Source organism: Periophthalmus magnuspinnatus, chromosome 21 (assembly GCF_009829125.3).
Source record: "Periophthalmus magnuspinnatus isolate fPerMag1 chromosome 21, fPerMag1.2.pri, whole genome shotgun sequence".
Taxonomy (NCBI): domain Eukaryota; kingdom Metazoa; phylum Chordata; class Actinopteri; order Gobiiformes; family Gobiidae; genus Periophthalmus; species Periophthalmus magnuspinnatus.
In genome coordinates, this window is record NC_047146.1 from 3,210,224 (window position 1) to 3,236,091 (window position 25,868).

Genomic DNA, 25,868 nt, shown 5'->3' on the forward strand with positions numbered 1-25,868 from the left:
ATAGAATGGGACTAGTGTAGAAATGATCCACATAAAGCTTATAGCCTGTGCCCAGTAAGGAAGTGTTCAAAAAGTTCATAACTGAGTCATAGTTCAACCCGTTATTGCTACATGTGAAGCTTTTGCCCTCATAAACAAATAAGTCCTATGTGTTGCCTGATTGTGAGTCCACTAGAACAAACAAAGGTAGCACTTTAAAATACAGTCCAGGACTTACGGTGGTAGTTAGTAGATACTTGACTGGTAATTACGGTGGTACTTACAGTGGTAGTTACTATGGCACTTCTGGTGGTACTTTGGCTGGTATTTGTATTGATACTTACTGACACATACTGTATAACTAACAGTGGTAATTTCTGGTACTTATAGTGGTACAAGAAGTGATACTTGCACTAATAACTACTGGTACTAGTACTGGTACTTATTGCAATATGTCATATATGTTAATACAACAATGAGATTGAAAAGCAATTCCCAATAATAATAATAACAAATAAAGTATATGTTTTAAATGAACATGACAGTGATACATACTGGTAACTACTAATACTTTACCTGGTATTTTAAAGCGAGACATTATGGTACTGGCACTAGTGATTACTGGTACTATCTATAGTACTTACTGTAGTATATACTGGCAATTACTGGTATTTTCCGTAGTACTTACTGCTGTTTGTACTGGTAATTCCCGTAGCAGTTACCAGTGAGACTGGACTGTATTTTAAAATCAGACATTATGGTAGCTGCACTGGTAATTACTGGTACTTTTTGTAGAACTTACTGCTGTTTGTACTGGTAATTACTGGTACTTTCCCTGGTACTTTGTACTGTTTGTACTGATAATTACCGTAGTAGTTACCAGTGAGACCGGACTGTATTTTAAAGTGAGACATTATGGTAGTTGGCTGGTAATTACTGGTACTTTCTTTAGTACTTACTGCTTTTTGTACTGGTAATTACTGGTACTTTCCTGGTAGTTACCAGTGAGACCAGACTGCATTTTAAAGCAAAACATTATGGTAGTTGCACTAGTAAGTACTGGTACATTCTGTAGTACTTACTACTGTTTGTACTGGCAAGAATTGAAGTAGTTACCAGTGAGACCGGACTGTATTTTAAAGCCAGACATTATGGTAGTTGGCTGGTAATTACTGGTACTTTTTGTAGTACTTACTGCTGTTTTTACTGGTTATTACTGGTACTTTCTGTGGTACTTATGACTGTTTGTACCGGTAATTACCATAGTAGTTACCAGTGAGACCGGACTGTATTTTAAAGTGACACATTATGGTAGTTGACCTAGTAAGTACTACTGAAAGTACCAGTACTTACTAGTGCAACTACCATAATGTCTCGCTTTAAAATACAGTCCGTTTCGTCATGTTTAGAACACACAACTGCTTGCAAAACAGTGCGTAAAATGTGCACAAAATGCACACAAATTACACATGGATTCCTCAATCCACTCGGTTTCGTTTACGCACAAGCTTTGTTTACTCAAAAACATTTCATAACAAACATCCTTCTGTTCCACTGCTCACTGGCTGTAAAGGGAAAACGTCACAAACCTCATGTAATGTAATTGGTTGATTCTACAATAAGGAGAGTGGGGCGTAAACTTTCAGTCAACTGTCTGGGGCTCCAGTAACCCACAACCCCCAATTTATTGGCCAACCTTGCTGTCAATCAGTGCTAAACACGCTTGTTTAGCACTGAGGAACAAAGTTGGCACTGTCAGAAGTTTATTATGCCTGAAATCGACAAAAATGCAAAAAAGTGACGGAGCAGATTTCATGTTTGGAATACTTTACTGCAGCAGATTGGACACGGAGGATCTAATTTATTTTGTTGGCATAATTCCTTCACTGGATTATATTCTCTGGGCCTGTACAGTACGAATGAGACCAACACTGTGTGAATATGTTGACGTTTGACAGAACCAGAGCCCTCAAAGTTAAGTGAAGGTCAGGGGCGGGCCGTCGGAACATTAACAGATTGAGTAAAAGTGCAGAGTGCAAAAAGTGCAAAAATATACAAAAAAGTAAAAGTATCACATTAAGAAATCTACTTAAGTATTTAAGTACCCATTTAAAAATGTACTTAAAGAGTAAAACGTTAAAAAATTTGAGTTCTTATGAAGCTTTCAAATGTAGTGTTTTTTGATAAAGATTTGTAATGAATTTACAAAATATGTTAGAGTAGAAAGTACAGATACTGCTTTCAGATGTACTGAAGTAAAAAGTATCCACTTTAAAATCTACTTAAAGTACAGATACCTAAACTTTATTCTTACAGTTTAAAGTACAGTACATTACTACTTTTACTTTGGTACATTCCACCGCTGCAGTTGCGTAATAGGTTAACTGAGGATAACTACATTCCAAATTCTTTTTTGAAGCACTTCAGATGTGGCATTTGTTTTTACAGATATTTAACAGATAATGAGAATGATTTCAGTCCAGTTCAAAAATGCAGTAGAGTAGAAGGTACAGATACCTGCTCTCAAATGCAGTGAAGTAAAAGTTAAAAGCATTCACTTTAAAAATCTACTTAAGTACAGAAACCTAAACTTTACACTTAAGTACAGTACATTATTACTTTTACTTTGGTACATTCAACTGAACAAGTTAACTGAGGATAACTACTTTCTAAATTATTTTTTGAAGCACATCCAATTTGACATTTGTTTTGTTTTTTTAATTGTTTTGTGGGTATGACATTTACCCCTAATGAGAATGAAGTTCACCAATGTAGAAGTCTCTACAGTTACATTCATCTTAAAAACGGGAGGTCTAGTTTTGGAAATGGAGAGAGATTGTATATTTTTAGACCAACCCAATTTTGTATACGCTGCCAAAAATGTTAATTGTTAAAATGATCAACTGTTTCTGATTCCATTAAGTGTTTATAATATTTGTTTCAGCTTTTAGAAAATTGTACTTCAATATTTTCCTTGAAGTCCTGTAAAGGCCTTAGGGCAAAGTTGGTGCCAGTGTTTTACAGTGGTCTTGGGCTCTGCATACTTTAGGGGAACGATACGCTCATGTGCCATGGTTGAGACGGCACAATGTCATCTGCAGAATAATAAGAGCCCGCCCCGAGCTGCCATGAATCTGTGAAGAGGTGCAATGTTAACTGTCAGCCCTGATCGTGTCCGTCAGAAAGCCTCACCCCACCACCCAGGGACATTGGCTTTGCAAAATAGGCCCATGAACTTGCTTGCACAGTATATGGTTTTGCAAAAAGCACACAAAATAATTCAAAGGCCAAAGCAGAGAAAGAAGAGTAAAGAAAGTATTTTTTGTGTATCTAGTAAAGCGGTGCACCTATGAATGCATTGGTGAATCGATCTATGGTAAGTGGTAGGAGAAATGAACTCTTGTGAGTGTTAAGTCAGCTTCTAACATTGTTACCTCCTCATCAACACACCTGGAGTTGTATTTCATTCACACATGTTTGAGTAACACTTTATAATTAGTCTGTTCTACATCTCCAAAGCTCAAAATGCTCTGTTCCACCTTGTAATGTCATGAAACAGTAGTTTTCTCCTTTTACCTTTACTTCAGTAGAGATTGGCAATTGCAGGGCTGAAATTGCAATATTATAACATGCATCATACAATAGTGTGATATGGGCTTTTAAGAATTAAAAATAAAACAAAATGGTAAGTATTGTCACTAACACACTCAACAGCATGACATGTTTAGCAAACAGGAATTTAAGACAGTGTGAAACAGACTGAAGTCCACATTTTTCTTTTCCCTGAAGTGCATCCACAGTATCTGCCAAACTCACACAGGCCCTAGTTCATGTCACAAATTGGTTACAGCACTCATGTCTACAGCTAAATACATCCAAAACAGTCGCAATGTTCTTCACCAAATCTTATAATACCTCCTCCATAAATCCTGATGTCCGTGTGTGCGGTGAACAGCTCCAGGTGGTTCCAGAATACAAATACCTCGGTGTCACCCTTGATTCAAAATTCACTTTCAAATCCCACATAAAAATCATCAGTAATTGCATCAAATTTAATCTCAGCAATTTTCGACACATTCGACCTCAAATGTCCATACAGCCAGCCAAAATGTTCATACATTCCATGATACTTTCCCACATCACTTACTGTCTCACTGTCTGGTCTCACTCAACTTCTACAGCTCTAAAACCCATCCACTGTCTTTATAAACGGACCATCAAAACTCTCGATCGGAAACCACACTCTTATCACCACTGTCCAATCCTCCAGAAACACAATCTACTGAACTGGGAAAACTTGGTCAAATATGCTCATCTCTGTCTCATATATAAAATCATTCATGGCTTGCCATCTCCTCCACTCACACAGTTTATTCACATCAGGACCTCTGACCACAAAAGAACCAGAGGGGCATCGAGAGGGGACTGCATCATCCCACTCAGAATAAGTCTCTTTGGCCAAACCACCTTCTCTGTGAAAGCTGCCCATGACTGGAACACCACCCCCACCACAATTAGAAGTCTCCCCACTTACACCTAATTTAAATTACAGTTAAAGAAATGGTTAATTGAAAATCAGTCTTGTCACCACTAACATCCACCTCTCGATGCTCCTGTCTCCATCCTGCCTCTGTTTGAGTTTTGTTGTATGTCTGTTTGTGTCTGTGTGTGTATGTAGACAATGGTATGTTGTGTTTGTGGCTGAAAATGAATGTATGTTGCTGAATGTGGTTTTATAACTATAAGAATGGAGTTGTATGCAACTGTATGTAAGAATGATTTTAGAGTGTAAATAATAACCTTGTTTTTATTCTATTGTATTTTATTTCCTACAGGTTGACATTTTACACCTGTCCCAGGACTAGGGATGAAAAATAGCCCTCAGGCTAATTCTGGCATATTTACATGCAAATGTAAATATGCCAGAATTGGAGCCACCAGAGACAGCCAGGCAACAACCCCCGGCACACAGTATCCCAACCCTTACTTTTGAGGAGGGTGAGGTCAGGCGCACGCTGAAGTTCATCAACCCGAGGAAGGCTGCTGGACCTGACGGTATCCCTGGGCGGGTACTGAAAGAGTGCGCGGATCAGCTGGCTGGAATTTTTACCATGATTTTCAATCAGTCCCTGGCCCTGTCCACTGTACCATCATGTCTGAAATCTTCCACTATAGTCCCCATCCCAAAGAAACCCCACATCTCCAGCTTGAGTAACTATCGACCTGTTGCACTCACACCAGTGGTGATGAAGTGTTTTGAAAAACTTGTACAGGGCTATATAACATCCCTTCTGCCACCAAGTTTTGACCCCCACCAGTTTGCTTTCAGGGAAAATAGATCCACTGAGGATGCTGTGGCCATAGCTCTGCAGGCCGCACTGTCCCACTTGGGCCCCACAGGGCTGTGTGCTGAGCCCTCTGCTCTATACCCTATATACGTATGACTGTGTCCCTGCCTATGACAGTAACACCATTGTGAAGAATGCGGATGACACCACAGTGGTGGGACTCATCACCGGGGAGGATGAATCAGCGTACAGGGACGAGGTGCAGCAATTGTTGGGGTGGTGTAAGGAGAATAACCTGCTCCTTAACACCAAAAAAAACAAAGGAGCTGATCATAGACTACAGGGGGAAGAAAACTGACATTTCTCCACTCTCCATCAGTGGGGATTGGGTGGAGAGGGTCACTGATTTCAGGTTTCTGGGAGTCCAGATCGAGGAAGGCCTGGCCTGGAGGAAAAACACCTCTGAGCTCCTGAAGAAGGCCCAGCAGAGACTCTTCTCCCTCAGGGTGCTGAGGAAAAATAACATCACACAGACACTTATGCTGTCTTTCTACCGCTGCTGCATAAAGAGTATTTTGACCTATTGCATCAGCGTGTGGTATACCAGCTGCACGGCGGCTCAGAGGAAAGCTGTCCAGAGGGTCATAAACGCAGCTCAGAAGACCATTGGCTGCCCTCTCAGGACACTGGCTGACTTACACACTTTCCACTGTCTTAAAAAGGGCCAACACATCCTCGGGGACACCTCACACCCCGGGCACTCTCTGTTTGAACTATTACTGTCGGGTCGGAGATATAGGTCAATCAGAGCAAGGACAAATAGGCTGAAGAATAGTTTTTATCCTACAATCATAACTATACTAAATAAACATACCCGCACTTACTAAATATATGTATATTTTTTATATATTTATTATTTGTATGTGATTGTGAAATAGGTGGGATGTATGTATGTATGATGTATGTGTGAGGGGGGTTTGTTTCCTTAGCACCTTAAACTGCTTGACACTTTTTCATTTTCGTTGTACATGTGGCATGTTGCAATGACAATAAAGATCTATTCTATTCTATTCTATTCTATTCTATTCTATTCTATTCTAAATGTTTATTAATGTGCATTGTCCCTGAAATAAATAAATAAATAAAATAAAATAAAGCATACAAGTTTTCATGTTTTTTATAATTCTGCTAAATATTTATCATGTTTTTACATCAGGTAAGTGACAGTTTTTGTTAAATAAAATAGTTGAAAATTGCTGGAAGTAGTGCTGAGTTCTAAAATCCCTCTATCTGTGTCATTAACACAGAAAAATCGAACTTGAATGTTGATGCACTTATACATTTGTGTCAGTGAAATTACATTCTTTGCACAAGTGAGGTGTCTAATTCCTGTCACTAGAGCAATAATCATGGCCACTCCTGCTCCGTCAGGTTTTAGACCCCATCACAGACTGCTCTTATCAAAGTGACAAATGATATCCGCTTGAACACTGATGCAGGTTTTGATCCTGTTGAATCTGAGTGCTACTTCTGACACCGTGGATCATGGGATCCTGTTACAGAGACTACGGGACTTGGTGGGCATCTCTGGTACAACACTAAACTGGTCCAAGTCCTATCTAGAAGACGGGAAGTACTTTGTTGAAATTGCCAACTGTATCTCACATCACATGGCCCTGACCTGTGGAGTACCCCAGGGGTCAATCCTGGGACCCCTGTTGTTCCATCACTACATTCTGCCATTAGGCCAGTTAATACGCAGCAATAATGTGTCCTACCACAGCTATGCAGATGACACTCAGATCTATGGACCAGTGGATTCACCAAAAGAGCAGTGTGTGGATGTAAAGCAACTTTCTCCAGCTAAACTCAGACAAGACTGAAGTCATAGTCTTTGGCTCAAAGAAACAGAGAAAATGTTAGCAGTCACCTCCAGTCTCTCTCTCTAAAACCTTCAAATTAGGCTAGAAATCTATGAAATCAGACTTAACTTTTTCATTATCTAAAAACATTGTCAAAATCTAATTTCATTCACTATTTACATATTTAAGAACTAAAAACATAAAGAGATAAGCTTTACAAACTCTTTGGTTTTAGCGGCATTAAATATTTAAGCAGTGACACTTGAGTTGACATGACTAGGCAAATAATGCACAAGTGCTAACCTGTTATTAGTGATTGAAATGTGACATCAATCCAACATTAATCCTGGAAATGCATTGGGTTGTGGCCGTTACCAAAGATATAAGAGTGATGATGCATTTAAGGCATGCATTAAAGACTTCCTTTTGTCTCTTCACACGACTGCACTATTTCGAGTTTTGTTTTTTTGATTGTTTTTGTGAAAATGCAACGAGAAATTAGCAATTTAAATAAAATAAAGGAGACAGTCAAAATGTGGCCCTGTTATTTACTCAGTAAACTAAAACTTTTGTTTTAGGCTAGAAGAACTTTTTTCAGGTGAACAGTGCATATGACCCAGACTTGCCTCCTTCATCTTTTGGGGAACTTCAACAGAAAGTTAAAACCAATAACCAATTAACGAATGTTACTTTTTGAACATCACAATGTAAAAATGAAAATCAAAAATAAATATATAAATCTAATGCCATATTTTCCTTCCTATAAGTCGCTCCGGTGTATAAGTCGCACCAGTCAAAATATCATAATAATAAAGAAAAAAAAAACAATTTTTCAGTTGCACGGGACTGGGATTTTTGGGGGAAATTTATATTACAAAATCTGAGATCAAGAACAGACATTTTATGATTAAAGGCAAGTTATAATAATAATAACAATAAAATAGAGAACAACAGGCTGAATATCAGTACAGCACTTATTCAGTTACATTAAGCATAGACAGAGCTGAACACGTGTCTGGTAGATAAAAAAAAAAAGGCATGAAAAACAAGCTAAGAAGTTTCCCAAACTCTCTCACTCCAAATCACTAAATCTATTGAATTCTTCATGCTCGGTGTCACTTCTGAACAACTCAAACGTCAACGTCAAATTTGGGAGTAGATGATGTGCTGCTTCCTCTTCTGCCTGGCCGTCATTCTGATACAAGTCTAGAGCGCCCTCGCACAGTTGTCACTGTGACAATAACGAAGATGTGAAATTGTATATTTTAATAATTTCACATATAAGTTGCATCTAAGTCGCACCCCCGGACAAAAAAAAAAAAAAAAAAAAAATGCGACTTGTAGTCCAGAAAATACAGTAGATACACTAATAGTTATATTTCCATTCACCCCTTCATACTGCTGTGTGTTTCAGCTCATGGGGCCTAAGAAATGAATCAAGGTTGCTGTAATGTTTGCCATTCACATACATTTAATTTTACAATCATTCATTTTTAATGTTGTATCCTCCACACTAACAACAGTAAATGTGAAACAGTGAAGACGCAAGACAGCACAAACTCCAGTAGATGGAATGTGCTTAAGACAACAACGGGTGCTCTACCCTTTCAAGCCTTTAATATGACTATAATCAGATTTAAGAGTTTAAATGAAGAGTGTAAACACATGGAGGGCGTGCCAAAGACTCTGATCAGAGAATTCTGTGTACAAACCTGCAACATAATACAGCGATTGTGGTCATAATGTGGTATGCAGCACAGTCTATGGAACCAATAATTATCATTCAGGTACATTTATGGTGGAGGTGTGGCGGTATTTGCAAGCAACATATCCAATCAAACATTTGCTTATTTTATTACATCATTTTATATAATTAAACCACAAAATTAAAGTTGATGAAATGACGGAAAAACACTGGAGCGACACTTTATAAATAATTATTACAATTATTATTTGCATATGATGTTTAACCCTACAAAAAAAATCTAAAATAAATCAAATCAAATTATCGTTTCTGCCACAGTTCATATTAAAATGTTTTGTGAAGTAATTGAAGTTTGGCCGTTGGTTCAAATAAGCATAACCTAAATAAACATGTACCACAGAATTAACTGACTTCCTCATCGCCATTTCAATTACTGTAATGGTCATAACAGAATTATTTCTAAAAACAACTTATACAGATTAAAAGCAGACATCGTATCTAAAGAATAAGTATACTCATTGTGGATTTTTCGCATTTTGATATTCTGAGGTTAATCCCACTTCCACTTCTGAATTGATTTGTTTACAAACTTCCAAATGGTCTATTATTTCTGTATAATTGGCATCTTCGGGAGTCTAAGGTAGAACAGAAAAAAGGCTCAAATCTCAAAGCCTGTTTTTTGAACTCTGACAATGAGCTAAAGCATTTAATACAAGGTTCCTCACAACACAATTATTCATACTTCATAGTCGGGCGATTATTGTGAAGTCAAAGTTTTTGAGTGTGAACCTGTGTAAAGTGGCTCCCAGGGTAGAATGCTTGTCTAAGTCAGATATTTCTCTATATTGCTCAAGAAAATAGATATAATGAGCCTGAAACATAGAAGTAACATATTCGACACTCTACAGCTCGAAGCATGCTTTTTTTGTTTTTGTTTTTAGGAGAGCCAATTCACAAATTTAAATCAGATTTTCTGTGGGAACCTAACAGCCCTGATGTGACAGGACAACCGCAGGAGTCATTAGACATTATATTGATTGATATATTTAATATTATGATATTTATTATTATTGATTATGAGCACCATTTTGTATACCTGCTTACCACAGGATTACATTAGGCCAGAGTGCATGGCTCCATCACTCAAACCAGCTAAGTTTATTTATATAGTATCTGACCAACAGGTTATTATGTAACCATGCGTCGTTTAGTGTCATCCATCACTCACTTATTTGAATGGGTGTGATACACATTCTCAGATTATGATTTTACTCAGAACAAAAGACTAAACAGCCACAGCCCGATCAAACCTCTATCATATTTAATCTGCAGGCGCATCTCCAAACCACAAGTAGTGTACAGGCGAACACGGGAACACTACAGAGACAAGAGAATGGGAATAAAAAGACTACTGTCTTTGGCTCTCACACTGGCGTTCTGCAGCTCAGGTAAATTTTAAAAGAGTTTCTTTTCTAATTTATTGTTGTTATTGTCGCTATAATTAACATTATTCTGCAATTCTTTCTGCAAAATTCACATTATTTAAAATTATCCAGGATGAATTTTGGAACTAGCAAACTTGTGTACTGTGTATAAGTATTATCAACTGTCAGTGTCATCATTACAGTAATACATATATTAACTGTCCTGGTAAAAATAATATTTCTATTTATCCATATAAAAATATAAACTAAATATAATGACTTAGATATTGTTTGTATTGTCTTTGTCCTGGTGAAACTAATATTACTATTCATGTATCTATTTTTTATTTTTTTTAAAACATGTGTTTATTAAGAAACTAAATATAATGACTTAGATATTGTTTGTATTGTCTTTGTCCTGGTGAAACTAATATTACTATTCATGTATCTATTTTTTATTTTTTTTTAAACATGTGTTTATTAAGATTTTCCATTTTCATTTGAACAAGAAAAAAAAACAAGGCACTTAGACAAGGAACATAAACAGTAATAACAAGGGTGGTATGAAACAGAAAAAAGTTGTATTAGTAGTTAGAATAATGATAATAATAGTAAATTATAAATAAAAGACAATGTGGAAGAGGGAGGCAGAGAGAAATTAAATAATAATAGTAATCAAAAATATATATATAAAAAATAAATAAATATATATATATATACATACATACACACACCTACACTTATATACATGTACACATATCCACATACATACACATACCCACACACTTATATAATTAAATATAATAATATTGCAAAATAATTAAGCAGTATCGTTTACCCAGCCGTCAACAGGTATGTTATTATTCACCAAAAAAAAATTATAGAATATTGTCCATACTTCCCAAAACTTGTCAAGTTTGTTTTTTGTAGAGTAACTTATCTTTTCCAATGCCAGACAGAAAGTCATTCCCTTCAACCACTGAGAGGCAGAGCAAGGAATATCTGATTTCCATGATGTAGCTATACAACGTTTGGCTTCTAGAAAACAAATATTCAGCAAAGATACAATACTTTTAGGCAAATCACTTGGATAAATATTCAACAGGCACATTTTAGGATTAAGATTTATAGGGACATCCTTACCCACAATTTTACTGACCATATTCAAAACATTACTCCAAAATGACAGTATGAGGGGACATTCAGTGAAACAAGGTACCTTTTTGGTCTTTACATTTCAAGCACGTGTCTGGTATATTAGGATTAAATCGGTTTAGTTTAACAGGTGTTATGTACCATCTACTTATCCATTTATACTGCAACAGCTTTGAGTTCGTATTTATGGACTGAGTCTGAGCTAGTTGACAAGATTTTGTCCATTCCTCATCTGTTATGTCCTCTTGTAAATCTGCCTTCCAAGCTCTGCAGAAACGCAGAGATGATTCTTTAGATTTACTCACAAAAAGAGTGTATAACAAAGAAATCTGTCCTTTTGAATCTAAAAATTTTAAAGTATATTCTTCAAGCGTGGATAAAGGGGGGATCGACAAGCTGTTTTTTTGTTTGGAAAAAATGAAACTCCTAAGTTGTAAATATTTAAAGAAATGTTTTTTGGGGATGTTATATTTGGATTTTAGCTCTTCGAAAGACATGAGCATCTTGTTGTCATCATACAGGTCTCCTATTTTACCTATACCCCGAACCGCCCAGATTTTAAACCCAGAGTCTGCTCTACCAGGAACAAATTCATCATTGCCAAAGATGGGAGAGAATTGAGAGATTCTAGTGCTTTCCTCCAAATATGCCAAAGAGGAGTGCCAAACCGACAATGTATTCCGAAGGAAAGGGTTTCTAGTGCTCTTAAGTAATTTCGATTTGTTCACTGAGTACATATATAAGTTTGGAGGGATATTAATCAAATGTGTTTTGATTGAAACCCAAGCCGGTGGGGCATTTTCCTGAAAATAAAACATACCAGCTTTTATTTGAGCTGCCCAATAATACCACTCTAGATTTGGTAATTTCAAGCCACCTCTGTCATATGGTAAATACAGAAGGGAAAGCCTAAGCCTAGGACGTTTATTGTTCCACACAAAATTCGAAAACAGATTCCTATAAAAATTTTGATAGAATTTACATTTTTAATATATTTATTCGACCAATCATTGAAATGGGGAAATTGTTCCACCTATTAATCAACTGAGTAACCCTTTCTGTTAGGTCATTGTAATTTTTTGGAATAATTTCATCAATGGTAGGTGTAATTTTAACCCCAAGATAAGTAAAACTATGATCACAGACCTCAAAAGGAATATGAAGTGGGGGCTTCACTCGTTCTACTTTGTTCATAAATAATATTGCACATTTCGAGCTATTAATTTTATATCCTGCGAAGTTGCCAAAATATGTTGTTAGATCTATTAGAGCAGGTATGGTTTGCTTCCATTTGGAGCAAAACAAAATCACATCATCTGCATACAGGGCGATGCGATGTTCCCTATCGCCTATTGTAATACCTTTTAAAATGGGGTGATTGCGAATCGCCATTGCAAGTGGCTCAATTGCCAAAGTAAATAATAATGGGGAAAGGGGGCAACCCTGTCTTGTACCTCTATGCAACTTAAAAGGTGTGGATAATTGTCCATTTGTGAGTACCACAGCCTGAGGGTCAGCATAAAGTAATTTAATCCAAGAGAGAAATGACTTTTTTATGCCAAATCTCTGAAGAACTTCAAACAGAAACTGCCACTCCACCTTATCGAAGGCCTTTTCAGCATCCAGTGATAGAATGGCATTATCCGTGCAGCCAGAACTCTCAAATACGATGTTAAGCAGTCGTCTAATATTATGAAAGCCATGCCGTCCCTGAACAAAGCCATTCTGGTCGGGATGCCATCTGAGGCAACAATTTATCTAGACGCCTGGCTAGAGCTTTACATAGGATTTTTAGGTCATTGTTAAGAAGGGATATTGGTCTATAAGATCCACACAGAGTGGGGGCCTTGCCTGGCTTTAATAATAATGTAATCACAGCTGTATTCGGCGAGGGTGGAAGGGATCCATTACGTAGAGATTCTCTATACATTTCAAGTAAAGGCTGCATCAGTAAATTTTGAAAAGTTTTATATTTCTCAATGGGAATGCCATCAGGCCCCGGTGCCTTTGAACCCTTCATACTTCCAGTGGCTGCTGCAAGTTCATTAGTAGTTATTTCAAGATCCAAATTGGCCAAAAATTTTCTTCAAGAGGAGTAATATTCAGTGAATCTAAAAAGGTTTTCTGTTTTTGTAGAGCAGACCGAGAGACATCAGTCATAGAGATTTTCGTAAAATAATTTAAAGGTGTTATTAATTTCTTTAAAATCACTAGTTTCAGCCCCATCGCTAGTATCAATACTGTTTATAGTTCTCTCAGACTCTGCTTGTCTTATACGCCAGGCTAACAACTTACTAGCTTTTTCTCCCTGCTCGTAGTAGGTCTGCTTCAGTTTAAGTAGGCTTCTAGTAGCTTTGTTAACCGAAAGAATGTTATATTTGGCTCTGAGTTCAATGAGATCTTTATATGTTTGTTCAGAGGGATTATTAAAGTGGATTGATTGAATTTGATTTATTTTATTTTCCAATTGTTCCATTTCACGCTTCCAAGATTTATGTTTGGAGCTTGTATAGCTAATCATGTGACCTCTTAAAAACGCTTTAAAGGCTTCCCAATGAGTAGAAGCTGAAGTCTGATCTGTATTATTTATAAAGAAATCAGTGATTTGTACACCGATATATTCCATGAATTCTGGATCTTTCAGCCAAAAAGATTGAAGGCGCCATCTTGTGGACGAATGCAGTGTTGGCATTTTTAAACTAAAGGATATTGTTGAATGGTCTGAAATGATAATGCCATCATACCAGCTTTTGGTAATAGAGGATGTAAGAGAAGCAGAGACCAAAAAGTAGTCAATTCTAGAAAAAGTCTGACAAGTGGCTGAGAAACAGGAGAAGGTGGATTGGTTAAAATGATGTTTTCTCCATATATCTATCAAATTAAACTCTCTAATATAATGAAGTGGCTCTTTCCGAGATTGAGCATGTGACGTGTCCCTCCCTGTTGATCTATCAATTTCAGGCTGGAGAGTACAATTAAAATCTCCACCTATACGAAGACACCAGGCAAATTAGAGAGGGATAAAAACAAATTCCTGAAAAAGGAGGGGTTATCAAAATTTGGACCATATAAATTAACTAGGTTCAACCGAGTCGATTTAATTTCGCATTGTATAATAATATATCGCCCTAACCGGTCAGCGTCTACATTTATTAAGTGAAAGGGCACTGAGTTATGTATTAAAGTGATCACCCCACGTGATTGGGAACTGAAAGAAGCTGAAAAAAACTTGACCAGGCCATCTCCTTCTCACCCTCACTATATCATCTGATGTCAAATGTGTCTCTTGTAAAAACACTATCTTAGTTTTTAAATCTTGAATTCTACTCATTACCTGTTTAAGTTTGACAAGTTTGTTTAGACCCCTCACATTCCAAGATGTGAACTGTAGTTCAGACATGATGACAAATTATAATATTGATTGTGCTCGTTATACAATAATATACAATAATAAAATAACAAAACAACAGTGCCTAAAACCAGAACAAAACAAGGTGCATTCCCCCAAATGGAACACACACTACCCTTCCCTGGCTTACTCTTCCAAAAGACCCCCAATGGGTAAAGACTGGCTATGGAGCCAGGCTGGTCCACACATCTGGGGAACAGCATGCCAAAAAAAAGTTAAAAGTTTTTCTTTGAATTGCATTACAATCAGAACAGAACAACCCTCTCAATAATCAGTGGTTGAGGGAAGTTATGTTCACCAAGTGTATTTGGGATCCACTTCTCCAGGTAGGCACACATATCGCTTCCTTCTTTTGACTCGGGCAGACCCACCAGACGCAGATTTGAGTGGCATGCTTGGTTTTCTAAGTCATCCACTTTACGCATCAGCTCCTCCACACCTTTTGTTGTGGAAGTAGTTTGCATTTTCACACGTGACAGGTCATCCTTGATAGAGCTTATTCTCTGTTCGGCGTTAGTCATGCGAGTTGCCAGTGCCTTTATCTCGGTCTGGACATTGTGAACAGCACTCATAATACTGTTAAAGTCGCAAAGTGAAATCCTCCTTCATTATTGTGAGATCATCCCTCAGTGAGAGAACAGCATCCAAGATTTCACGTGTACCTTTAGCATTCCCATTACCTTCAGCAGCCTCGGGGCTAGCCCGGCCAGTACAGAACTCGGCAGTGCCAGAAGATTCCTCCGCTGTTCTTGATTTGGGCGTCTTAGGGTTCGCTTTTGGAGGCATCTTAGTGTTTGCGTTTAGCTAGCGCTTATTTGGTAAGTCAACTGACGGAGGTTGTCTGTTTTTTCAAAAACTTAACTCCTGAGCCGACTCGTACGTCTGCCTAGTGGCGCACCATAACCGGAATTCCTATTCATGTATCTTCCTATAAGAATATAAATCAAATATAATGACTTAGATATTGTTTGAATTGTCTTTCAACAGGTTATGCAATGAACCCAGGAAATATCCGCTGCAGCAATTGTACAGATCCAGCATGTAACAAGTCACAGGCAGTAGACTGTCTAGGAACAGAAGAAATGTGCTATACAGCAACAATACGAAGTAAGATTTCATTACAAAATGTATTTACATTTTCTTTACATGAAATGACATAATTTCTTTTGTATAATTTACCAACTTTATTTCAATTTTAGTTATTCAAGCTGGAACTGCTACTACCAAAATATTAAAGCAATGTGCACAGGCCTCACTGTGTCCAACTGAAAGTGATCAGACATACTCCTTTAACACTGGAGCTGCTTCAGTGTTTGCAAGAGGAATCTGTTGTAAAGGGACAAACTGCAACAGAAATGCCCCAACTCGTGAGTACACTCAGTTTGTTAAAAAGGAAAAAAGTTGAAAGACGATGAGTTTTAAATCAACATACATTGAATTTGTGGAAGCACAGACATTAAAAAGGTTATTATGTATAAAGATGCATTGATGTACTGTTTTCTGTTGCAGTGCCGTCTCCCCCTGGACCTGGCACCCGGCGATGTCTGACCTGTCTGACAGGCCCATGCTCTACACCTATAACATGTAATGCACTGGAGACAGGGTGCTTCGGAACTACAGGTTTGTCTTAAATCAATGGAATACACTTGTTATTTATATTCACTTTTATATGCTTATGATAATGAAAAAAACTTTAAAATTTTGACAGTACAAACTCAGTAAAATAAATATTTCAATAAAAACGTAAAATTAGCTATTTTAATGACTACAGCTGTTGTGTTTTTCAGCAACAACAACTGCAGCGACCGAACTCCCAGTCCACGGCTGTGCCTCACCAAACACATGCTCCTCTGCTCTGACCACACTGCTGCCCCAACTGTCCGATTATGAATCTGTGACTGGACCAAACTCCTGCTGTGATAATGATGAATGTAACATTCGACCAACAACTGTACCACCCACAACCACAACAGCTCCTCCAACTAGAACTACACCTGCTCCAACTACGACTACTCCTGCCCCAACGACAACTACACCTGCTCCAACTACGACTACTCCTGTCCCAACTACACCTACTCCTGCCCCAACTACAACCACTCCCGCCCCAACTACGACTCCTGTCCCAACTACAACCACTCCCGCTCCGACTACAACTACTCCCGCTCCAACAACAACTACAACTACTCCTGAACCAACTACAACCACTCCCGCCCCAACTACAACTACACCTGCTCCGACTACAACAACTCCCGCCCCAACTACAACTACTCCCGCTCCAACTACAACTACTCCTGTTCCGACTACAAGTACAAATACTCCTGAACCAACTACAACCACTCCCGCCCCAACAACTACTCCTGCCCAAACTACAACAACAACTACTCCTGCCCCAAGTACAACTACTCCTGCCCCAAGTACAACTACTCCTGCCCCAAGTACAACTACTCCCGCCCCAAGTACAACTACTTCTGTCCCAACTACAACCACTCCCGCCCCAACAACTACTCCTGCCCAAACTACAACTACAACCACTCCTGCCCCAACTACAACCACTCCCGCTCCGACTACAACTACTCCCGCTCCAACTACAACTACAACTACTCCTGAACCAACTACAACCACTCCCGCCCCAACTACAACTACACCTGCTCCGACTACAACAACTCCCGCCCCAACTACAACTACTCCTGGTCCAACTACAACTACTCCCGCTCCAACTACAACTACAACTACTCCTGAACCAACTACAACCACTCCCGCCCCAACTACAACTACACCTGCTCAGACTACAACCACTCCCGCCCCAACTACAACCACTCCTGCCACAACTACAACCACTCCTGCCACAAATACAACCACTCCTGCCCCAACTACAACTACTCCTGCCCCAACTACAACTACTCCCACCCCAACTACAACTACTCCTGCCCCAAGTACAACCACTCCCGCCCCAACAACTACTCCTGCCCAAACTACAACAACTACTCCTGCCCAAAGTACAACTACTCCCGCTCCAACTACAACTACTCCCGCTCCAACTACAACTACTCCCGCTCCAACTACAACTACTCCTGAACCAACTACAACCACTCCCGCCCCAACAACTACTCCTGCCCAAACTACAACAACAACTACTCCTGCCCCAAGTACAACTACTCCCGCTCCAACTACAACTACTCCTGCTCCAACTACCACTACTCCTGTCCCAACTACAACCACTCCCTCCCCAACAACTACTCCTGCCCAAACTACAACAACTACTCCTGCCCCAAGTACAACTACTCCCGCTCCAACTACAACTACTTCTGTCCCAACTACAACTACTGCTGTCCCAACTACAACTACTCCTGCCCCAAGTACAACTACTCCTGAACCAACTACAACTTCTCCTGTCCCAACTACAACCACTCCCGCCCCAACAACTACTCCTGCCCAAACTACAACTACAACCACTCCTGTCCCAACTACAACTACTCCTGCTCAGACTACAACCACTCCCGCCCCAACTACAACCACTCCTGCCACAACTACAACCACTCCTGCCACAAATACAACCACTCCTGCCCCAACTACAACTACTCCTGCCCCAACTACAACCAGTCCCACCCCAACTACAACCACTTCTGCCTCAACTACAACTACTCCCACCCCAACTACAACCACTCCTGCTCCAACTACAACTACAGATACACGTAATCCACTCAACTGCAATATTTGTTCAGACCCCAATGATCCAACATGTAGAAATTCAAATGCACAAACCTGTTCAGCAGCAGCCACTATGTGCTTTACAGCAACAATACAAAGTAAGATTTCATTACAAAATGTATTCATATTTTCTTTACATGAAATGACATAATTTGTTTTGTATAATTTACCAACTTTACTTCAATTTTAGTTAATCAAACTGGAACTGCTACTACCAAAATATTAAAGCAATGTGCAGAGTCCTCACTGTGTCCAACTGAAAGTGATCAGACATACTCCTTTAACACTGGAGCTGCTTCAGTGTTTGCAAGAGGAATCTGTTGTAAAGGGACAAACTGCAACAGAAATGCCCCAAATCGTGAGTACACTCAGTTTGTTAAAAAAGAAAAAAGTTGAAAGACGATGAGTTTTAAATCAACATACATTGAATTTGTGGAATCACAGACATTAAAAAGGTTATTATGTATAAAGATGCATTGATGTACTGTTTTCTGTTGCAGTGCCGTCTCCCCCTGGACCTGGCACCCGGCGATGTCTGACCTGTCTGACAGGCCTATGCTCTACACCTATAACATGTAATGCACTGGAGACAGGGTGCTTCGGAACTACAGGTTTGTCTTAAATCAATGGAATACACTTGTTATTTATATTCACTTTTATTTGCTTATGATAATGAAAAAAACTTTAAAATTTTGACAGTACAAACTCAGTAAAATAAATATTTCAATAAAAACGTAAAATTAGCTATTTTAATGACTACAGCTGTTGTGTTTTTCAGCAACAACAACTGCAGCGACCGAACTCCCAGTCCACGGCTGTGCCTCACCAAACACATGCTCCTCTGCTCTGACCACACTGCTGCCCCAACTGTCCAATTATGAATCTGTGACTGGACCAAACTCCTGCTGTGATAATGATGAATGTAACATTCGACCAACAACTGTACCACCCACAACAACAACAGCTCCTCCAACTAGAACTACACCTGCTCCAACTACGACTACTCCTGCCCCAACGACAACTACACCTGCTCCAACTACGACTACTCCTGTCCCAACTACACCTACTCCTGCCCCAACTACAACCACTCCCGCCCCAACTACGACTCCTGTCCCAACTACAACCACTCCCGCTCCGACTACAACTACTCCCGCTCCAACAACAACTACAACTACTCCTGAACCAACTACAACCACTCCCGCCCCAACTACAACTACACCTGCTCCGACTACAACAACTCCCGCCCCAACTACAACTACTCCCGCTCCAACTACAACTACTCCTGTTCCGACTACAAGTACAAATACTCCTGAACCAACTACAACCACTCCCGCCCCAACAACTACTCCTGCCCAAACTACAACAACAACTACTCCTGCCCCAAGTACAACTACTCCTGCCCCAAGTACAACTACTCCTGCCCCAAGTACAACTACTCCCGCCCCAAGTACAACTACTTCTGTCCCAACTACAACCACTCCCGCCCCAACAACTACTCCTGCCCAAACTACAACTACAACCACTCCTGCCCCAACTACAACCACTCCCGCTCCGACTACAACTACTCCCGCTCCAACTACAACTACAACTACTCCTGAACCAACTACAACCACTCCCGCCCCAACTACAACTACACCTGCTCCGACTACAACAACTCCCGCCCCAACTACAACTACTCCTGGTCCAACTACAACTACTCCCGCTCCAACTACAACTACAACTACTCCTGAACCAACTACAACCACTCCCGCCCCAACTACAACTACACCTGCTCAGACTACAACCACTCCCGCCCCAACTACAACCACTCCTGCCACAACTACAACCACTCCTGCCACAAATACAACCACTCCTGCCCCAACTACAACTACTCCTGCCCCAACTACAACTACTCCCGCCCCAACTACAACTACTCCTGCCCCAAGTACAACCACTCCCGCCCCAACAACTACTCCTGCCCAAACTACAACAACTACTCCTGCCCAAAGTACAACTACTCCCGCTCCAACTACAACTACTCCCGCTCCAACTACAACTACTCCCGCTCCAACTACAACTACTCCTGAACCAACTACAACCACTCCCGCCCCAACAACTACTCCTGCCCAAACTACAACAACTACTCCTGCCCCAAGTACAACTACTCCCGCTCCAACTACAACTACTCCTGCTCCAACTACCACTACTCCTGTCCCAACTACAACCACTCCCTCCCCAACAACTACTCCTGCCCAAACTACAACAACTACTCCTGCCCCAAGTACAACTACTCCCGCTCCAACTACAACTACTTCTGTCCCAACTACAACTACTGCTGTCCCAACTACAACTACTCCTGTCCCAACTACAACCACTCCCGCCCCAACAACTACTCCTGCCCAAACTACAACTACAACCACTCCTGTCCCAACTACAACTACTCCTGCTCAGACTACAACCACTCCCGCCCCAACTACAACCACTCCTGCCACAACTACAACCACTCCTGCCACAAATACAACCACTCCTGCCCCAACTACAACTACTCCTGCCCCAACTACAACCAGTCCCACCCCAACTACAACCACTTCTGCCTCAACTACAACTACTCCCACCCCAACTACAACCACTCCTGCTCCAACTACAACTACAGATACACGTAATCCACTCAACTGCAATATTTGTTCAGACCCCAATGATCCAACATGTAGAAATTCAAATGCACAAACCTGTTCAGCAGCAGCCACTATGTGCTTTACAGCAACAATACAAAGTAAGATTTCATTACAAAATGTATTCATATTTTCTTTACATGAAATGACATAATTTGTTTTGTATAATTTACCAACTTTACTTCAATTTTAGTTAATCAAACTGGAACTGCTACTACCAAAATATTAAAGCAATGTGCAGAGTCCTCACTGTGTCCAACTGAAAGTGATCAGACATACTCCTTTAACACTGGAGCTGCTTCAGTGTTTGCAAGAGGAATCTGTTGTAAAGGGACAAACTGCAACAGAAATGCCCCAAATCGTGAGTACACTCAGTTTGTTAAAAAAGAAATAAGTTGAAAGACGATGAGTTTTAAATCAACATACATTGAATTTGTGGAATCACAGACATTAAAAAGGTTATTATGTATAAAGATGCATTGATGTACTGTTTTCTGTTGCAGTGCCGTCTCCCCCTGGACCTGGCACCCGGCGATGTCTGACCTGTCTGACAGGCCTATGCTCTACTCCTATAACATGTAATGCACTGGAGACAGGGTGCTTCGGAACTACAGGTTTGTCTTAAATCAATGGAATACACTTGTTATTTATATTCACTTTTATTTGCTTATGATAATGAAAAAAACTTTAAAATTTTGACAGTACAAACTCAGTAAAATAAATATTTCAATAAAAACGTAAAATTAGCTATTTTAATGACTACAGCTGTTGTGTTTTTCAGCAACAACAACTGCAGCGACCGAACTCCCAGTCCACGGCTGTGCCTCACCAAACACATGCTCCTCTGCTCTGACCACACTGCTGCCCCAACTGTCCGATTATGAATCTGTGACTGGACCAAACTCCTGCTGTGATAATGATGAATGTAACAATCGACCAACAACTGTACCACCCACAACAACAACAGCTCCTCCAACTAGAACTACACCTGCTCCAACTACAACTACTCCTGCCCCAACAACAACTACTCCTGTCCCAACTACAACCACTCCCGCTCCGACTACAACTACTCCCGCTCCAACTACAACTACTCCTGAACCAACTACAACCACTCCCGCCCCAACTACAACTACACCTGCTCCGACTACAACAACTCCCGCCCCAACTACGACTCCTGTCCCAACTACAACCACTCCCGCTCCAACTACAACTACTCCCGCTCCAACTACAACTACAACTACTCCTGAACCAACTACAACCACTCCCGCCCCAACTACAACTACACCTGCTCCGACTACAACAACTCCCGCCCCAACTACAACTACTCCTGGTCCAACTACAACGACTCCTGTTCCGACTACAAGTACAACTACTCCTGAACCAACTACAACCACTCCCGCCCTTACAACTACTCCTGCCCAAACTACAACATCAACTACTCCTGCCCCAACTACAACTACTCCCGCTCCAACTACAACTACTCCTGTTCCGACTACAAGTACAACTACTCCTGAACCAACTACAACCACTCCCGCCCCAACAACTACTCCTGCCCAAACTACAACAACAACTACTCCTGCCCCAAGTACAACTACTCCTGCCCCAAGTACAACTACTCCCGCCCCAAGTACAACTACTTCTGTCCCAACTACAACCACTCCCGCCCCAACAACTACTCCTGCCCAAACTACAACTACAACCACTCCTGCCCCAACTACAACTACACCTGCTCCGACTACAACAACTCCCGCCCCAACTACAACTACTCCTGGTCCAACTACAACTACTCCTGGTCCAACTACAACTACTCCTGGTCCAACTACAACTACTCCTGTTCCGACTACAAGTACAACTACTCCTGAACCAACTACAACCACTCCCGCCCCAACAACTACTCCTGCCCAAACTACAACATCAACTACTCCTGCCCCAACTACAACTACTCCCGCTCCAACTACAACTACTCCTGTTCCGACTACAAGTACAACTACTCCTGAACCAACTACAACCACTCCCGCCCCAACAACTACTCCTGCCCAAACTACAACAACAACTACTCCTGCCCCAAGTACAACTACTCCTGCCCCAAGTACAACTACTCCCGCCCCAAGTACAACTACTTCTGTCCCAACTACAACCACTCCCGCCCCAACAACTACTCCTGCCCAAACTACAACTACAACCACTCCTGCCCCAACAACTACTCCTGCCCAAACTACAACAACAACTACTCCTGAACCAACTACAACCACTCCCGCCCCAACAACTACTCCTGCCCAAACTACAACAACAACTACTCCTGCCCCAAGTACAACTACTCCTGCCCCAAGTACAACTACTCCCGCCCCAAGTACAACTACTTCTGTCCCAACTACAACCACTCCCGCCCCAACAACTACTCCTGCCCAAACTACAACTACAACCACTCCTGCCCCAACTACAACCACTCCCGCCCCAACTACAACCACTTCTGCCCCAACTACAACTACACCTGCTCCGACTACAACAACTCCCGCCCCAACTACGACTCCTGTCCCAACTACAACCACTCCCGCTCCGACTACAACTACTCCCGCTCCAACTACAACTACAACTACTCCTGAACCAACTACAACCACTCCCGCCCCAACTACAACTACACCTGCTCCGACTACAACAACTCCCGCCCCAACTACAACTACTCCTGGTCCAACTACAACTACTCCTGTTCCGACTACAAGTACAACTACTCCTGAACCAACTACAACCACTCCCGCCCCAACAACTACTCCTGCCCAAACTACAACATCAACTACTCCTGCCCCAACTACAACTACTCCCGCTCCAACTACAACTACTCCTGTTCCGACTACAAGTACAACTACTCCTGAACCAACTACAACCACTCCCGCCCCAACAACTACTCCTGCCCAAACTACAACAACAACTACTCCTGCCCCAAGTACAACTACTCCTGCCCCAAGTACAACTACTCCCGCCCCAAGTACAACTACTTCTGTCCCAACTACAACCACTCCCGCCCCAACAACTACTCCTGCCCAAACTACAACTACAACCACTCCTGCCCCAACTACAACTACACCTGCTCCGACTACAACAACTCCCGCCCCAACTACAACTACTCCTGGTCCAACTACAACTACTCCTGTTCCGACTACAAGTACAACTACTCCTGAACCAACTACAACCACTCCCGCCCCAACAACTACTCCTGCCCAAACTACAACATCAACTACTCCTGCCCCAACTACAACTACTCCCGCTCCAACTACAACTACTCCTGTTCCGACTACAAGTACAACTACTCCTGAACCAACTACAACCACTCCCGCCCCAACAACTACTCCTGCCCAAACTACAACAACAACTACTCCTGCCCCAAGTACAACTACTCCTGCCCCAAGTACAACTACTCCCGCCCCAAGTACAACTACTTCTGTCCCAACTACAACCACTCCCGCCCCAACAACTACTCCTGCCCAAACTACAACTACAACCACTCCTGCCCAAACTACAACAACAACTACTCCTGAACCAACTACAACCACTCCCGCCCCAACAACTACTCCTGCCCAAACTACAACAACAACAACTACTCCTGCCCCAAGTACAACTACTCCTGCCCCAAGTACAACTACTCCCGCCCCAAGTACAACTACTTCTGTCCCAACTACAACCACTCCCGCCCCAACAACTACTCCTGCCCAAACTACAACTACAACCACTCCTGCCCCAACTACAACCACTCCCGCCCCAACTACAACCACTTCTGCCCCAACTACAACTACTCCTGCCCCAACTACAACCACTCCCACCCCAACTACAACCACTCCTGCCCCAACTACAACTACTCCTGCCCCAACTACAACCAGTCCCACCCCAACTACAACCACTTCTGCCTCAACTACAACTACTCCCACCCCAACTACAACCACTCCTGCTCCAACTACAACTACAGATACACGTAATCCACTCAACTGCAATATTTGTTCAGACCCCAATGATCCAACATGTAGAAATTCAAATGCACAAACCTGTTCAGCAGCAGCCACTATGTGCTTTACAGCAACAATACAAAGTAAGATTTCATTACAAAATGTATTCATATTTTCTTTACATGAAATGACATAATTTGTTTTGTATAATTTACCAACTTTACTTCAATTTTAGTTAATCAAACTGGAACTGCTACTACCAAAATATTAAAGCAATGTGCAGAGTCCTCACTGTGTCCAACTGAAAGTGATCAGACATACTCCTTTAACACTGGAGCTGCTTCAGTGTTTGCAAGAGGAATCTGTTGTAAAGGGACAAACTGCAACAGAAATGCCCCAAATCGTGAGTACACTCAGTTTGTTAAAAAAGAAATAAGTTGAAAGACGATGAGTTTTAAATCAACATACATTGAATTTGTGGAATCACAGACATTAAAAAGGTTATTATGTATAAAGATGCATTGATGTACTGTTTTCTGTTGCAGTGCCGTCTCCCCCTGGACCTGGCACCCGGCGATGTCTGACCTGTCTGACAGGCCTATGCTCTACACCTATAACATGTAATGCACTGGAGACAGGGTGCTTCGGAACTACAGGTTTGTCTTAAATCAATGGAATACACTTGTTATTTATATTCACTTTTATTTGCTTATGATAATGAAAAAAACTTTAAAATTTTGACAGTACAAACT

The 25,868-nt window shown here is 40.9% G+C and overlaps 2 protein-coding genes across 2 annotated transcripts in view; both read left to right on the top strand.

Moving 5' to 3' along the window:
• The first annotated feature begins 4,898 nt into the window (after nucleotides 1-4,898).
• Nucleotides 4,899-22,065, top strand: LOC129457304 (mucin-2-like). Its single transcript, XM_055230702.1, has 10 exons — nucleotides 4,899-5,383; nucleotides 5,445-5,537; nucleotides 5,647-5,773; nucleotides 6,767-6,857; nucleotides 16,332-16,442; nucleotides 16,610-18,628; nucleotides 19,031-19,141; nucleotides 19,309-21,282; nucleotides 21,685-21,778; nucleotides 21,963-22,065. The coding sequence occupies exons 1-10, from the start codon at nucleotides 4,899-4,901 to the stop codon at nucleotides 22,063-22,065; spliced, it is 5,208 nt and encodes a 1,735-aa protein (XP_055086677.1).
• Nucleotides 22,066-22,288: 223 nt separating this feature from the next.
• Nucleotides 22,289-25,868, top strand: part of LOC129457305 (mucin-19-like) — a gene marked incomplete at its 5' end in the record, with an annotated part of 39,727 nt that continues 36,147 nt past the window's right edge. Inside the window, 2 exons of the mRNA XM_055230703.1 lie at nucleotides 22,289-25,259; nucleotides 25,662-25,772. Coding sequence (XP_055086678.1) covers nucleotides 22,289-25,259; nucleotides 25,662-25,772 — 3,082 coding nt within the window. The remainder of the gene's footprint in view (nucleotides 25,260-25,661; nucleotides 25,773-25,868) is intronic.

Coding starts and splice junctions, on each gene's coding strand:
- LOC129457304 (XM_055230702.1), top strand. CDS start 4,899: ATGCCAGAATTGGAGCCACCAGAGACAGCCAGGCAACAACCCCCGGCA. Junction 5,538..5,646: donor AGGGACGAGGTGCAGCAATT/GTTGGGGTGGTG, acceptor ACTCTCCATCAG/TGGGGATTGGGTGGAGAGGG. Junction 21,283..21,684: donor CTTTACAGCAACAATACAAA/GTAAGATTTCAT, acceptor TTTCTGTTGCAG/TGCCGTCTCCCCCTGGACCT.